Below are 15,859 nucleotides of genomic sequence, written 5' to 3' on the forward strand. Positions count from 1 at the left end.
AATGCATTTTGATACCTAGCAGGGAATTCTTCTGCTAGAGATCGCTTTGTCTCCCTTGGGTTAGGCCACTGCTTATTCCAGCACCCTCTTATAAAGTAGCAAGGGTCCATGAGCTGGGGAGGGGTGTGGGAGGGGGAGGAAGGATACCAGGTCTTTTAAAAAGCTTCCTCAGCTGCCCCGTTTTGTAGAAAAGCAGCTGGCTTCCTTTGGTGGGAAACAGCGCTGGCTTGGAGGGGGGTTGCCAGAGATAAGGGGGCACGGGGCAGAAGGGAACGGGATGCTGAGCCCGCCCACTTCACGGCTGGCCCAAGGCTGTTCATATCCCCACATGCACCAGAAAATCCAAGATAAACCCGATCTGAGTTCAGAACTCAGGAGGAGTTCAGCTGACTTCCCCAGTCCTCTCTCCAGGTGCGTGCTGAACGCCTCCTGTTCCATCAACTGCCCGTCTCTGCCAGCCGTAGCTCCTCCCCTGCGAGCTGCCTGGAGGCCCTTAGTCTAGATGGCATTCCCACAAGACAGCATATGCTTTCCCTAAGCTCTCTGGTGTGGTGGCAGAGTCACTGGCAAAAGCCCCTACTCACAATAAGTCTCTGGGCCTTGCCATCTATCCATATGGAGCTCACTGGGGGATCTTGGTGCTGAAACTGCCTCCATCGGCCTTAGCAACCAGGCCCTTCATGTCACCCGGTGTCTCCACTCAGGAGTCCTTTGGACACGATGTGGGAGTGAGAATAAGATCTGACAATGAGGGTGTCAGGGTGCTGACGGGTTGAACGGATGCTGCCCGTGCCCCAAGTATGCCAGGTGATTATCAGCCCTGGTTCAACTCCAAGCACTCAGAACGCCATCGGTCATTGCCTCCACCACCACGCAGACCGAGATTCCTGGCCCACCTCGGGTCCGATTCTTCACCAGCTTTGGTACTGAGCCCTAGGCCTTCCTATGGCAGCTCTGGGAGCACTTCATTGAAATGGATGCCTGCTGGCTGCAGAACAAAGCCCTCCCCTCCATGGAGGGAAGGATTTCCTGTCACCCTGTCCCATGCTCACCCTCGGGCCTGCTCCTACCATTTGTTTCCTTGTCCAGATAACACTGACAGGCAAAGACTTTCCCTGCAAGGGCGTCTGGGTGGGTCAGTCGTTAGGCGTCTGCCTTGAGCCAGGTCATGATCTCAGGGTCTTGTTCAGCGGGGAGTCTGCTTCTCCCTCGGCCCCTCACTCCACTCGTGCTCGCTCTCTCTCTCTCTCTCAAATAAATAAAGTGTTAAAAAAAAAAAACAAAAAAAAAAACCACCCTCCCTGCAGGGGCAAGAAATCGCCCTGCCTGGCTGACTGGGGGCTGGGAAGAGGATGAAGGGATCACCAGCTAAAGGCACTGAGCCGCGAAAGAGAGTGTATCACATGTCCTACTAAACCGGACGTGAAGAAGGGCCAGCCCACCACTTCTGTCACAGCTCTGCTTCCTAGCCGAGGTACATGGAATGACATGGCACTCTAAAGTGAGGTACGGAGGCAATGCCAGAGGCCACAGAGCAACACCAAGGAAATAGCCCCCTCTGTGGGGCACCAGCTGGATTGTGAGAATCTTGCCCTTTTTGATCTCCGACTTATGTGGACAGCCAGCCACAGCACGGGAGGGATGCAAGGAAACCGTCCCGGGCCTGCCTGTGCCACCCAAGGCTAGGAGGCTGTTTGGAGATGCTCAAGTAATTTGAGCCCCCAGAACTGGCTCTGACCACCTCTGAGCCCCAAGTATGGTGTGTCCAGGAATTTCAGAGAATGAGGCCAAGAGACTGAATATTGAACTCAAATTTTATAGGACCAGTGGCCTCAAGGGAAGGTCTCCTTAGTGCGAGGGACTCAATGACAGACTGAGGGAGACCTGCTGTCCACCCCCAAAGGGATGAAACGTTTTAATCCCTTTGTCACTGGAGCTCTGAGGCACCCATCCCTCTTACAGATGAGGAAACAAAGGTTTAGAATTAAATATTCTTTGAAGGCCACCCCCTGCCCCTTCCAGGTCTGCTACAGCTAGGCCAGAACACACCCGTTTCTCCAAGGCACTGCAGACACGGTGCAGCCGCTGATTCCTGGTGGTTCTCGTGGACCTTTTGCTCAATCGCAGCACAAAGAGGCCAAAGTGGTGGGTTTGCACCCGCCATGCCCATCAGCTGCCTTAGTCCAAACTTCTCCGTCCAGTCGGGAGCCTCAAAACAGATGCCATTCAGCCCAAGGTGGGGATGGATCATCCCCTACTAATGGAGGGGAGACCCTTAAAAGCTGACGCCCTTCGGTTCAGGCGTGCCATTCTGCCGTGTTTCAGAAAAATCACATTTTTTTTAATGTCAAGTCATATACTGTCCAATCTATACTGAGCTGGCTTTGTGAGATAGGCAAATATTCTCATGCACTTTCTCTCTCTTATGAAACCTTCCCAACATCTCAGACACCATCCTCTGCTCAAATCACTCCCCTGGACTCAACAGAGTTCACACACACCCCACCACACCCAGGGGCCTCTGTGTGCGGTCCCTCCCAGCGGACGGAGACGTCACTGGGAATGGTCTGGGCTTTAACCCTCCTCTGGGACAAATAACCCAGCCCAGTGTCTGGCATGAAGGGCTGTGCCTCTTTGCTGATACATTTATTACCGTGCGTGTATACCCCCAGAAGGAAGGGATCCGAAACACCACAGGAATCGGAGATACTGAGTTATGCTCCCATAAAGATGCCTCTGAACAACCTGAGACAGGCAAGAGAGAGATCCCTCTTCTGAGCACACACCTAGGCGTGTTCTTTACCCACCCCTATCTCCCTCCACATCCCCAACCCTCCTGCCCTGGAACCTGCTGCAACAGCCCACGGCTGCCCTCTGGTGGATCTGCAGGGTAATAACAGAGAGACGCAGAGACTTTTGGGGCAGGCTCTTTATTAGGTGGTTATTGCTGCATTATGAAGGTCAGCCAAGGTCTGCAGAGTAAGCAGCTGTCAGCCTCAGGAACGTGGATCTCCTCTGTTGATCACAGTGGGCAGGTTTCTTCAGAAAAGCTCCCCAAAGCTTAGAAGTGGAACTGGAAAGCCTCAGTCACGTGCTGCTTCCACGTTTCCAGGCTGGGCAGCAGGGAGGAGATGCCCATGACGTGCCAAGTCTCCCCATCTGACACCACCGAGGTCTGGTAGGACAGCAGCTGCACGCCTGCCTCTGCCAGGAGGCCTGGAAGTAGAGAGGAAAACCGCTGGTTGGCAGAGGGCACAGGGGAAGGAGAAGCAAGAGGCTGGGAGCGGGGCCGGAAGCCTTGGACCCCTGTGAGCAAAGTTGCAGTGAGGGGTGGCGAGTGATGGTCTCAGAATCAGAGAGCGAAGAGATGGAACAAGAGGGCACCTGACCAGCTTCTTTCACTATTCAGAGACTCTGTAGGAGCACCCTGACCATCAGGTCAGCAGCGAAGGAATGATCCAGCCACAAACTGCTTAGAGTTAGAGCAATCTCCTGACTGGCCAGTCGTCAGTTTCATCCAGACCAAGAGCAAAGGAGCAAAGCAGGGCAAGGTTCCTCTGGTCAACTGGCCAGGACGGTGAAATTAGGCCTTTTGAGGTCTGTGGACACATTCTTCCACACCTGGAAGTACTCCAAAATGCCCAGGGCCCCAGAGTCAGGGTCCTGGGGCAGGTCCACGATGTCCGCGGACGCCCTGACGCGGCAGGCAGGCTGGCCCCCAGGGCCTGCGATCGGAAGAAGGAAACCTGCACTCAAAGGCTAAGAGTTCCTGGGACACAGCCCTGCAGGCAGGTCTGCACGGTGAGCTTCACGACGGTGAGCAGGATGGTTAACAGGGGCTCTGGGGTTCTACCCTGCCACGTGGCTCTGCTACCTCTGAACTCTGTATCCCCTTCCTAGATGATTCTGGAAACTGGCTTGACAGACCTTCTGTATGCTGCAGAAATACCGAGAGACGGAGCTAAAGGAGGCCAAGGCCCATGGAGTCCAATCCCAGGAGAGAACCCCTTCTGTCACACACACCCACAAACGCACAACATGCACGCACACTCGCCCCCTCTTCAGGGACGCAGGCAAGCCCCACAGAGCCCTCCTCACCGATCATGGTGGGTAGCATCACAGGGTTAGACGGCTGGGCCCGGAACAGGAGCAGGGGCAGGCCCCTGCGGAGAGGCACTTCCGGTCTGAAGACGGCTCCATTGAGCGCCTGCAGCACGGGCGTGGTGCCCTGGACCAAGCCCACAGCCTGGTAGGGGGCACCTGCCAGGGCCACGGTCAAGAGGCCTTCCCCAGAGCCCTGCTCCACTGGCCCCGCAGGGTTGTGGGAGGTGGTTACCTGCCGGAGAAGGAAAGGAGCCACGGTCAGTCCTCCCCACCCTCTGCATCCACCCAGCAGCTGATTGGTAGGGCTGCGGCCAGGCCAACGTGCTCATCAATTCAGGGCCGGAGAAGAGGGCAAATGGGCCAAGCCTGGTGGTCCTGAGCATTAGCTTCCTGGGACAGTGCACGGCCTCCCTCAAGGGAAGGCCAGGAGGTATCTGCCAGGTACAGGTGAGGGCTGGGAGCTGGGAAGGAGGTGGAAAGGAGGCAGGCCTGTCCGAGAGGCCGACGCAGCCGGGCCCCTCCAGCTACTGCTTCCTGAACAGAGTCAGTGGCCTGGTGGAGGGGGGAACAAAAGAGGGGAGACATGAGGGCTCTGCTGCCCACAGTTCCTGCCGGCTCCCACAAGCTGAGGGATGCAGACTGCGATCTCAAAAGGGAACCAGAGGGGAAGACACCGAAGGTCAGTGTGAGGGCAGCAGAGGCTAAGAGGACACACTGCTGGCTTCCGAGGCGGCAAGCTGATCAGGGGCCTGGGGGCGGCGGGAAACAGAGCCCTTCATGGGGTCAGGCACCGCCCGCTGGGCCACCCCCCAGCTTCCCACCAGAGACAGCACGGCTCCTCACGCTCCCCAGCCATAAAGGGCCTCTGCTGCCACCGCCTCGCACGCGCAGGGCACTTGTGCACAAAGCACTTCCACGAGCATTCAGTTCACTCTAGCAAGGCTCAGAGCAAGGCCATGCATCCGCTTGGCAGATGGAGAAATCCGAGCTGCCCGGCCCAGGCGGACCACGTCAACAGCAGGAGCTGCGCCCAGGGCTCCCGGTCCACAAGCAGGGCTGGAAGCCTGCTCTGAAAAGGCAGGGAGAGAAGGACAGCGCCAACAGGAGAGGCAAGGGGGCAGGGGGACACGCACATTGAGGCCGGCCTCTTTCACCAGCAGCTTGGCGTTCACCAAGTTCACATCCGCCTGATCGGCAGTGTCTTTCAGGAGGCCGACAATGACCGCGGGGCTTAGGCAGTTGCCAGCATTCTTCAGGGATGTTCCTGGGGACAGAGAAACTACCGTGAGGTCACTGTTGGTTAAGCAACGCTGGAGCCGGCAGATCACCATCACCTAGCTTCGGGTCACGGACTCCTGACTGCCTTGGGGGCGCCAAGCCCAACTAGCCGAGGCTGTCCTGCTTCCCTCTGGAAGGCAGACAGACAGTGATTGTGCCCCATTCCCTGCCTTGTTTCTTCTGGGGATCCCCCAGCTCTGACTTGTCCTGTCACTGGCAATGCCCAGGGTCTCACCATCCCCGAGCTCAGATGCCCTTCGGACCACAGGGAGGACAAGCCTCCACAGGGTTTCGGGAACTAGAGCCTTCCCCAGTTTCTCAACTACATCTGCACAGGCTGGAACCACTGTGAAAGTGGTGGGAGCCCACCCAAACCCTCAGGTCAGACATTTAGGGCCCTGTCCTCACTCCCGCTCGCCAGCTGAGCAGAGGCCCCCGAGGACCACCCACCTGCCCAAGGACCCGCCTCACTACCTCACAGAGTACGAACTGTCCCACGGTCGGTCTAGCACAGCCATCCCAACTCTCACTTTAGACACGAAGAGCCCCAAGTCAGAGAAGGGGAAGTCACGTGGCAGGTAAGCAACAGGGTCAGACCCAGCACCAAAGGTCTCATCGCTTATCTGGGACTCCCTCCACCCACCAGCTGCCTCTCCCATGAAAACTGTCTCTCGTGGAAGTTTCTTTTTGCACCCAGCACATGTCTATCTTAAAACACTATTTAAATGTGATTTATGAAAATCACATATTTCCCAGTGATTTTCTGTACCTTCCCTGTGTCCCCACTGGGTAGCAAGTGAACCACATATAGACAGAATGTGGGACGAGGAATCACAAGGACCAGGGTCAAGTCACTTGCCAGCCCCTCACGGTGACCTGCGGCAGACACAACCCTCTTCCCCTCCCTCTGCAGCATCCCCAACTCACCCTGTGTTACCACCTGGATGGTCCCTTTGGGGGATCCAGCCCAAGCTCGCATCAGGGTCCCCAGAGCTTCTGCCAGACCAATCCAAGGCTTGGTATGTGGAGAAAAGGCACTCGTGAGGGCCTGGGCATTCACCTGCACAGAAAAGGGGAACAGAACTGAGGTCAGGAAGAGGCTGGCACAGCTCCACCTGGAGAGCAGAAGGCACAGGGCCACCCTGGTTTCGGGTGCCTGGGGTTGGGGACTGTGGAGACAACGTCCATCAGGCACCGACAAGACAATGACTTGTGCCTTTAGCTTGAGAGAGCTGCAGAGCAAGGAAAGAACACAAAAGGCTAAGACCATTCCAGATTGCCAGAAGCAGGAAAAAGGCATTTCTCTCACCCACTGAACTGTGCCTACTTCATGCCCTCCACAGAAGACTGGTTTTTCCTGTGCTGGGAAAGGTCTGGACAGCACAATACGAAGGTGGGTCTCTGACATAAGAGGGATATTGAGTCGCGGACTAATGGGACCTACGCTAGGTCTCTCCAAGATGCCTTCCTTTTTATTTATATGTCAACTAAAAAAAGAGAGTATGTGTTTACAGTGTCATTAATCACTTTGGCCAAATAGCACAATTTATAAAGCTGGATTCACATAACCTCAACGACCCTATCACTCTTCAAACACTGGCCCACGGGAAGTCCACCAGGAGGCATGCTGGGCAGCCGACAGGGACCAAAGCCACATGTCCTTCTAAAGTTGTTAACTCTAGGTTCCAGACAGTTGGATCCCCACCAGGGGCTTGGTAACAAAGCCAGCTTGTCGCAGGTCAAAACGGCAATTCCATTTTGTGGTTCATGATGGTCTGGCTTCAAATTAAGCATTAGCCACTTTTGTGAGTCAGTGTGTAAAGAGAACCTAAGGATCTAAGAAGGATTTAATTCGAAACGCAGGGTTTGATACAAATCAAACAGGCTGCCCATGTTGAAAACGGTCAAGGGGGCAGGGCTTCCCAGCAGACCCTTCTGTGCGGCCAGCCGCCTTGCTTGAGGGCTCCCGCGGCGGGTCTCCCCCTGCTCCTCTCCAGAAGGACACAGAAAAGACCACCAGTGAACCAGGAGGTGGGATGAGGGCAGGCCAGCTGCTGGAAGCAGAGATGCAGGCCTGAGTGCCAGGGGGCTGGGCTGAGGCTACAGCAGGCGGAGGGAAATGACCTCCAGACAGCCCCCGGGGAACCTGCACTGAGGATGCTCACGGCAGGTCTGGAAAGCCAGCCGAAGGGCTGCAAGAGTCAGGCGCCCTTGAGTGCATTTGATCCTATGTTCATCTGCGTCTAAGGTTCTGACACACAGAATGAGAGATTTCCCATGGGACACAAATGTCTTTCTTTCTAAAAGCCTACTGTAGGACAAACAGCCACTTTGGCCAGAGACTGAAAGCTGCCCAAGCTTAATGACTTTGACTGCAAGATTTTACCTCTGCTAGAGGACAGATAACAGTCTAGTTCCATCTGGAGGAGCTGGTGGCAAGCAATCCCCTTCACATGCCACCCACCACAGTGACTCCCAAGGGCTGCAACAGTGAGGGCAGAGGCCTGCCTGGCAAAGGGCCTTGGAGGGAAAGGCCCAGCCCTGACTGGCTGGCACTGGCCACAACCCAAGCCTCAGCCTTGGTCTCAGCACGTCACCTGGGGAGAGTGGCTCAGAACTGATACGGGCAAAGGGAATGAAAGAGTGTCCATGCTCTGAGGAGCCAAGAGACGTGGACCAGAGAGGGGAGAGGCACACAGATGGGCAGGCCAAGCATCATCGTCGTCATTGTCATTGACCACCATCCTGTAGCTGCCACCAGGCTGGCCCTGAGGGGTCCTTCAGGGGAGGAGCTGGCTCCCTTACTGGCTCCTTAGAAGGCATGGTGGCCTGGGGAGCTGGGCCATCACACCAGGGCTGGCAGATTGAACAAAGCATGCTGTGTCTCTCCTGCTATGGTTCTGTCCTCAGCAATGAAAATCCCCAGCGGAGGGTCAGCCAGGAAGCTCGCTCACCAGTCTCAGCCCCGCCCCCGCCTCATTCCCTGCCTCTCTCCCAGAGAGCCACACAGCTGCAGAGAAGCTTACCTCCTGGGCTTTTTTTGACCTCAGAGAATTCAGAATCTAAAGACACAAACTCCGGAAATCTTAATAAGAGAGAATGTGGTTCATTGCAAAAGGGCGGAGGCGGCTGGGAAGACCAAGCAAGTCTTTGTGAAGGGGTGGCAAGCCCCTAAAGGAGAGCTATGCTTGCCTTACTCATCTGTGTCCCCGAAGGGCTAGGACAGCATCTGGTACCCTCTGGAGCTTAAGGAACATCCAAAGACTGAATGGAGGAGACAGGCCTGGAAGTATAGGTCAGGTTAAGCTTGGGGGAGAAACATGCCAGGAAGGGTGCAGTGTGAGCTAAGACAAAAAGTAAGGACATTAGGCCATGATCTGAGGACAGCAACGGGGCCTGGAGGGTTCACTGTGGGGGCTGGGACTCGCCCTGCCCAGAGTTATAGGATGGATACTGTAAAAGGAACGTTCAAGCCTAGGAGGTGAGAGAGGGCCCTGACAGGCTTCTCCAGAGGCCAGCCCTCCACCCGCCGCTCCACGGCATCCAGCGTCACCCAAGCCACACTCCTTCACTCCCAAGGCATGTGGAGAACAAAGGAGCCTTTCTCTGAAGCCTGGACCCTGGGAAAAGCCACAATCTCGGCAGCAAAGCGACAATATAGCAGGGCCAGGCCGCTCCCTGCTGCTCCCCACCCCCCACCACCGTTAGCCAACCCACAGAGGGCTGGCTCCAGAGGAGCGCTTATCTCTGGCTCCCAGGGCTGAATCCGGACAGCACACCACTGCTTCCCAGAGTTGTCACCGTTTGCCAAAACCCAACGCCCTCCCCTCCCCTGCTCCTCCCTCTGCCCTCAGGGCCCCATTCTCCCTTGGGGGTACTTACCACGCCTGCTAGAGATTTCCCCTTCACCATGTCCACAAACTGGATGGCGATCTCCTCCCCACAGCGGCTCTGGGCCTCCTTGGTGCTGGCGCCCAGGTGGGGGCAGCTGATGACGCTCTCGTGGTCCACCAAGGCTCGGTCCCGCGGTGGCTCCTGCCCAGGAAGAGACACCTCTCCGTTGGCTGCCGTCTCTGGTTTTGCCAGAGACGTCACGGGGTTTGAGCGACTGGCTTCCTCGTCAGTGTCCCTCCACAGCCCCGTGGACAGAGCTAGGGACGAGATTCGCCTCTCAGGTCCCCACTTATACCTATGTGCCCTTGGGTAAATTGCACCTCTCTCTGCCTTGACTTCCCCACCTATAAAATGGGTTAATACTACTCATCTCGTATCACTTTGAGCACACTGTGATATGTGTAAGAACAGAAGGTTCTCAGCCCGTGGAAGCTACTGTTTCTGCTACTGGTTTTTCCCTCGAGTCTCCCCTCACCCGTGAATCCTGCCAGCACTTACACCTCCTCACGGTGTCAGACTTCACAGGCCCTCTGCCCAGCTGTCCCAACCTGGCTCTCACCACGACAGGTGGCCCCCTGAGCACCTCTGCCCGCCCTCCAGTGTCCTCTCCATCCCTTCTGTTTACTGGGCACCACGTACTGCCCTTGAGAGGGTCACTCGGGCCCCTCCTCTGGCCACCTGGGCCTAAGAGTGCTGTCCACACAGTACCGTGGGCCACAGGAAGGCCAGGGACAGCAAGGGAGGGGCTGAGCCAGGGAACTCTTTCCCCTGGATCTGTGATGCTGGTGGCAGGACTTTGAAGAGAGGCCAAGAGGATTCGAGTGGACGTGCACTGTCCATCATTCCCTTTGGTGTAAGCAAAAGAGCAGGCAGGGAAACAGGTGAGCAAAGACGGAATCTCTGGCTCCGACAGAAAGGCAGGGACAGCAGTCCACACAGGACGCAGAACGCTTCTAGCCATTGTCCTCAGGCTGCCTTTCCTCCCCACAAGAGAGGAAGGCGGGAAAAGCCAACGGAAACTGGGTAGGATGTCTTCTTGGCAACAGGATTCATTTCATTCAAGACCTGTATCAACACATTAAATCCTGCCCCAAATCCTCAACCTCAGAACAGATCTGCTTCACCTCCTCCATGAATTCCCACATGGCAGCAGTCCAGGGAGCCTGAGACCAGGGACTGGGTCCTATTTAAAATCTGGCTTTGCTGAAAGCCGACATGGCTGCCTCTCCAGTTTGCTATGGATGCTACTGCCCTTAAGCCGGAGCCCTTTGTGCACACGGGGTCTTCTGGGTCCTGGGCCCTCTGCTCAGCGCTCCTCTCCCTCCTACAGGCACTCACCTCTGTAAAGACGTCCAGCGCGGCACCAGCACACTGACCAGACTGCAGGGCCCGGAGCAGGGCCCCCTCGTCCACGATCCCTCCCCGAGCACAGTTCACCACGCGCACGCCCTTCTTGCACTGGGCGAAGGTGCTGTCGTTCAGCAGGCCTGGAAGGAAGGAAGAGCTCTCCTGCCGCCCGGGTGCCTCACCTCGTCTCCTTCCCCACAGGCCCACGGCCTCTCTGGCCTCACCTCTCCCTCCTCAGCCGGCGCTGGGGCCAGAGTCCTTGTTCTTTTTTTTTTTTTTTTAAAGATTTTATTTATTTATTTGACAGAGAGAGATCACAGTAGACAGAGAGGCAGGCAGAGAGAGAGGAGGAAACAGGCTCCCTGATGAGCAGAGAGCCCGATGCGGGACTCGATCCCAGGACCCCGAGATCATGACCTGAGCCGAAGGCAGCGGCTTAACCTACTGAGCCACCCAGGCGCCCCAGAGTCCCTGTTCTGGATTTAGACCACTCTGTTTAGAAACATCCTAAATGTCCCTGAGCTGTGAGTGCTTTGAGTAGAGCCCGGAACCAGGGAGGGAAGCAGTGGCCCCAGGAAAAAACCATGGGGTCACTGTTCGTGCACATCCAACCCGCTCCTGTGTTTCCAGCTAGCTCATCTTTCCTCCATGTGGGGCAGGTAAAGCCAGCAAAGCATCCTTCTGTGCTCAACGGACCTAGTCCCCAGGGTGTGCGGAAGGCGCAGACGAAGGGCCCACCCTTACCTGGGCAGTGGTTTCTGTGGCCAACCCACAAACAGGGACACACCTACCTGTGGTGGAGGGCAGGAGAGGCGTGTGCACAGTGATAAAGTCACAGAGAGGCCAGATCTCCTCCAGGGGCAGCTGCTGGACACCAAAGGAGGCCGAGACCTCCGGCGCAATGATGGGGTCGTACCCTACGGTCTGGCCGGAAGCGAGAGAGAGACTAAGACACAAGTGAATGTCGCTGTCCCTGATCAGTACTGGTATTATTAATAACGGTGGCTATTATTTGAGCATCTACCAAGCACTACTGCTAAGCCTTTCCAAATTCCAGCTTACAGCTCACAGTAAGGGCTGCTACCATTCTGCTTTAGAGATGAGGAAAGTTGGGCTCACACATTAGGAGGGGCAGGCCCGGAGTGCGAAGGGAGGTTTGTTTACCTCTAAGCTCTTAACCACAAACAGACACATGAGGAGCAAGTGTGCGCGTGTACATGTATGTGCGTGTGTGCGTGTGTACACGTGTGTGGCTGGATAAGGTGGAGCTCAGGAGCCCTTAGCAAGCAGGGAGCCCAGGAGAGGCAGGACAGCCACGTGGGGAGCAGCGACATGCTCAAAGGGTACGACCAGACGGGGAAGGACAGGCTGGCCACACCTGAGGACCCTTCGGGCCAAAAAGCAGGCAGGCCCCTGACTTTTTTCACAGAATGAGAAAGAAGCAGGAGGGAGCAGGGGAGCAGAGCAGGATTATCAAGGAGACCAAGCCCGATCGCTGGGAAGGGGGCATACTGACACAACAGCAGGCAGAGTCTGGTCCCCTCTTGACGTTCCTTTTAAAAAGGCTTCATTCAAATGCATCCAGTCTTGGAAGGCCTAACTTGGGGACTAGCCACATGGAGGTCTAAAGGACTAAGGATAGATCTTTTCTTTTTTCTTTTTTTTTTTTAAAGGTTTTATTTATTTATTTGACAGACAGAGATCACAAGCAGGCAGAGAAGCAGGCAGAGAGAGAGAGGAAGGGAAGCAGACTCCCCATTGAGCAGACAGCCTGATGTGAGGCTCGATCCCAGGACCCTGGGATCATGACCTGAGCTGAAGGCAGAGGCTTTAACCCACTGATCCACCCAGGCGTCCCAGGATAGATCTTTTCAATAAAGCAGGTTTGGCAGGGACAGGGAGCAAGCACATTAAGAAGAGGGAAAAGCGAGGCATAAAGGCACCATGGATGCGGAAGGACCCAGAAGGAAGCTCATTCTGGGCTGGCAGGGGAGGAGGGACCTCTCTAAGGCTGCGGAGAAGGGAGGGAGCAAGGGAGGCAGGCAGGGAACTCTGGGGGGTACAAACTCCATCAGCCTCATGAAACTTGCCAAAGGTCATCAGATACAAGCGAGGGCAAAAAGGAAAGTCGGGAAGCCAAAGCTCAGAAGAAAGGTCACGTAGTTGTAGCTATTAATGGCAAACATTCCTTTAGCATTTACTGTGTGTTAGGGGCTTTCAACTCAGACCCAATGGATTAGGCACTAGGATTTCCCCGTTTTACAGTTGAGGAAACTAAGGCAGAGAGGTGAAGTGATTTAGCCAAGGTCGCAAAGCTGGGAGATGGTCAAGGGGGGACAAGAACCACCGTTTGGCCCCGAGAGCCTGCACCCCGAGTGCCCATCCCTCAAATGTGGGGCGAGGTCAGGAGGCTCCCAGCCCCACCTGAGAAAAGAGGGGTGCAGTAGATAGCAACCGTCTTGGGTGCCGGTCACACATCTCCCCAACAAGGGCAAGGCATTAGAGATGACCACGTCCACACCAGCAGCTGGGAAGAATCCATAACCAGCCAGGAAGTATCTGGACCTCTCGTTACGGCAAACACTTAATCCACTTTCTGTGTGGCCTACGGGGGAGGCTCCCCCCAGGGCTCTCTCCATCAGCTGGGTCCACGTCAGCCACACTGACTGCGGGGACAGAGGTGGGGGAGCCATTACAATCTCAAAGGCATCACTCTCCTCAAGAAGGCAAGACAGCCAACTGACCTGGACAGAACTACAGGCGCCAAGGTACGGACACTGAACCAGGAGGCCCAGACCTGAGTCCCCAGTCCGAAAAGTAAAGGAGCTGGCTGAGTGATTTCAGAGTCATCCCCTGCTCCGACACTCAACAACTCAGTGTTCCTTGAAAAGGCAGTTCCCTTAACTCTAAAAAGTTACAGGTGAATCCCAGAATGTTCAGAGGTGGCCGGGGATTGAACAAGAACAAACCAACCCCACAGAAAGCAGGATACTCTGACCATGGTCATCTCTGTGTGGTGGAATTCATTTTTTTTTTCTCCCTTAGGCTTTCCTGGGGTTTGCAACATTGCCCCTGCTCATCCTGAATCTCTTTGCGGGGGAAGAGAAAAGTCATCTTAAAAAATAAAGGCAAAGAGTATTTCTATGTAAAATTCAGCCCTTCCAGAGAGGACACGGATGTGGTTATGAAGGAGGTATAGCTTTTGGACCATAGGGGGAGAGGCTGTAGGATCTCAAGCTCCTGACCACCACAGTTCCCATGGCCGTTCCCCTCAGCTGTAACCCACTCATTTCAGCTGGGACAATGAAGCGTCCAGGCGAGGAGAGAAGATCCCAGGACCCCTGCCCGGACTCCTCCATGTCGTCTTTGGCCACCGGCTCAGAGGCCGCCCGGAACCATGGCCCCCTTCATCTCTAATCCAGATGTTCTTTGTTCATGTGAGTGGGAAGAGGAGGGGCAGAGGTCACAAAGCCGAGCCCGATGGAGGCGAGTCCACCCTACTCTGGGTCTTCCAGGCTCTCAGGAGCCAAGAAACAACATGGAGCCACGGAGAGGAAGGGTCCCGAGGGCCGAGCCGGGCCCGGTGGCCCAGTGGCGGGTGCCTGCAGCTAATGGGGAGCACATGGGCCAGAAGGAGACACGCGTCTCCCACAGTGGTCAACAGGCTGTGACTCGGCTTGCTTTCTCTTGCTCACCTGCAGAGAACGGCAGGGAAGAATTCGACTGAGAAAACTCTTTTCATTTTTCACTGGAGATACCCTGAGCAGATGGGAGTCGAACACCGCCAGGAGCTGGGATTCTTACACCAGGAGACCATGTTGCGGAGACTGGAAAGAGTAGCATTGGGCTCAGGAGACCAGTGTCTGAGTAGGGTCCTGACGTGTCCTGGGAAGGGTCAGAAGTCCCGATCCAAGGAAGGTGGAACAATTGCGGATATGGACCGTCCGAAGACTATCCTTATAGAGAAGCCTCGGGAGACCCATGGAGGGGTTCCCCACTTGAACCCCAGCCTCAGGACAGACTCCTGATGCTGGGCAGCCGGGGAACCCTAGCTTTTCCAGAGGTACTCCAGAGCCACCTCCTAGTTGGAATCGTAGAAGGCAGCCTTGAGAGGCTGACCACGGCTGCCCTGGGCCCTCTGGCTTGGCAGTAGATGCCGGAGAAAGAGGGGGCCTTCGTGGTAAGGAGGCTCCAACAATGGAGCCTAACTATCACACCCTCTTACCACCTCTGGTCAAGTCTTTCGGCTTAGGATTCAAACTCTCTCCCCTTCACACAATGAAATCTTAAATGGAAACCCAATCTAAAAACTGACCAAAGAGGCCGAGGTGAAGGCCCAGAAGCCCCATCACTTACTATCTTTCTCTAGGGTTCCCTCGCTGTGTCCCTAAGGTACTTTCTAGAACTTGAGGCTCTGGGACAAACTTAAAAAAAAAAAAAAAAAAAAAAATCAGTACTCTAGGGCAGTAGGAATTCTAGTTACCAGACTAGGTGATAGGAGCTGCCATCCTGGGGGGCTACTCTCCTGAGTAAGGCTGAGCACAGTGACCTTTAGCCAACATGGATCAGGAACAAAGACGGCGGTGGTGACGCAGGACAAAGGGTACCAGACCGGAGGTCGGGAGACCCGGACTTTAAGCTGGATTCCATCATTTACCAGTCCTATTATCTTGAACCTATAGTAAAAGCATCCTGGGCCTCAGTTTCCTTATCTGTAAGTCTGGGGTAAGGATACTGACCCCGCAAGGGTCATTGTGAGCACAGTAACTGACACAGCAGACCTCAGTAAACACTGGCTGGGCCTGAAAGAATCAGGGACACCTGGCGTCTCGGCCTCAATGTCCATCCCTCTGGGCTAACTTTGGATTCATCACAACACTGGCCTCCAAGAAACTGGTAAGAGATGCTGGCCTGCTCCTCACAGAAGACCTTCGTAAGAGAACACACGGCTCAGCTCCTGGCTGGCTTGGGCCTGTTAGCTTAGGCCAACACATTCTAGGGACCATGCCAGCCTGCATGAGCTGTGTCTTCAAAGTGTAGAACCTGTTCTTCAGCAACATGATTGAGAAAAAGCTTCAGGCAGAAGGAACGCCATACGGCCTCAGGCTCGGATGACTCAGACCACCAGCAGGCTACAGGCTGCCAGAATCCTCCTGAAACCCACATCTGGGCCATGTGGCTCAGAGCACGCCAGCAGGTGCTCTCAGATGGCCCATGAAGATTCCTGGTTCCAGGC

General features: G+C 55.5%; 1 protein-coding gene across 1 annotated transcript in view; it reads right to left on the reverse strand.

Annotated features, from left to right (window-relative positions):
- Positions 1–2,914: 2,914 nt before the first annotated feature.
- PHGDH (phosphoglycerate dehydrogenase) overlaps positions 2,915–15,859 on the reverse strand; it is a 31,546-nt gene continuing 18,601 nt past the window's right edge. Inside the window, exons 6-12 of the mRNA XM_032302033.1 lie at positions 11,415–11,547; positions 10,615–10,763; positions 9,265–9,417; positions 6,310–6,442; positions 5,238–5,368; positions 4,099–4,336; positions 2,915–3,216 (exon numbers count right to left, since the gene is read on the reverse strand). Of these exons, the coding sequence (XP_032157924.1) occupies positions 3,062–3,216; positions 4,099–4,336; positions 5,238–5,368; positions 6,310–6,442; positions 9,265–9,417; positions 10,615–10,763; positions 11,415–11,547 (1,092 nt within the window). The 3' untranslated portion in view covers positions 2,915–3,061. The remainder of the gene's footprint in view (positions 3,217–4,098; positions 4,337–5,237; positions 5,369–6,309; positions 6,443–9,264; positions 9,418–10,614; positions 10,764–11,414; positions 11,548–15,859) is intronic.

Source organism: Mustela erminea, chromosome 10 (genome assembly GCF_009829155.1).
Source record: "Mustela erminea isolate mMusErm1 chromosome 10, mMusErm1.Pri, whole genome shotgun sequence".
NCBI lineage: Eukaryota > Metazoa > Chordata > Mammalia > Carnivora > Mustelidae > Mustela > Mustela erminea.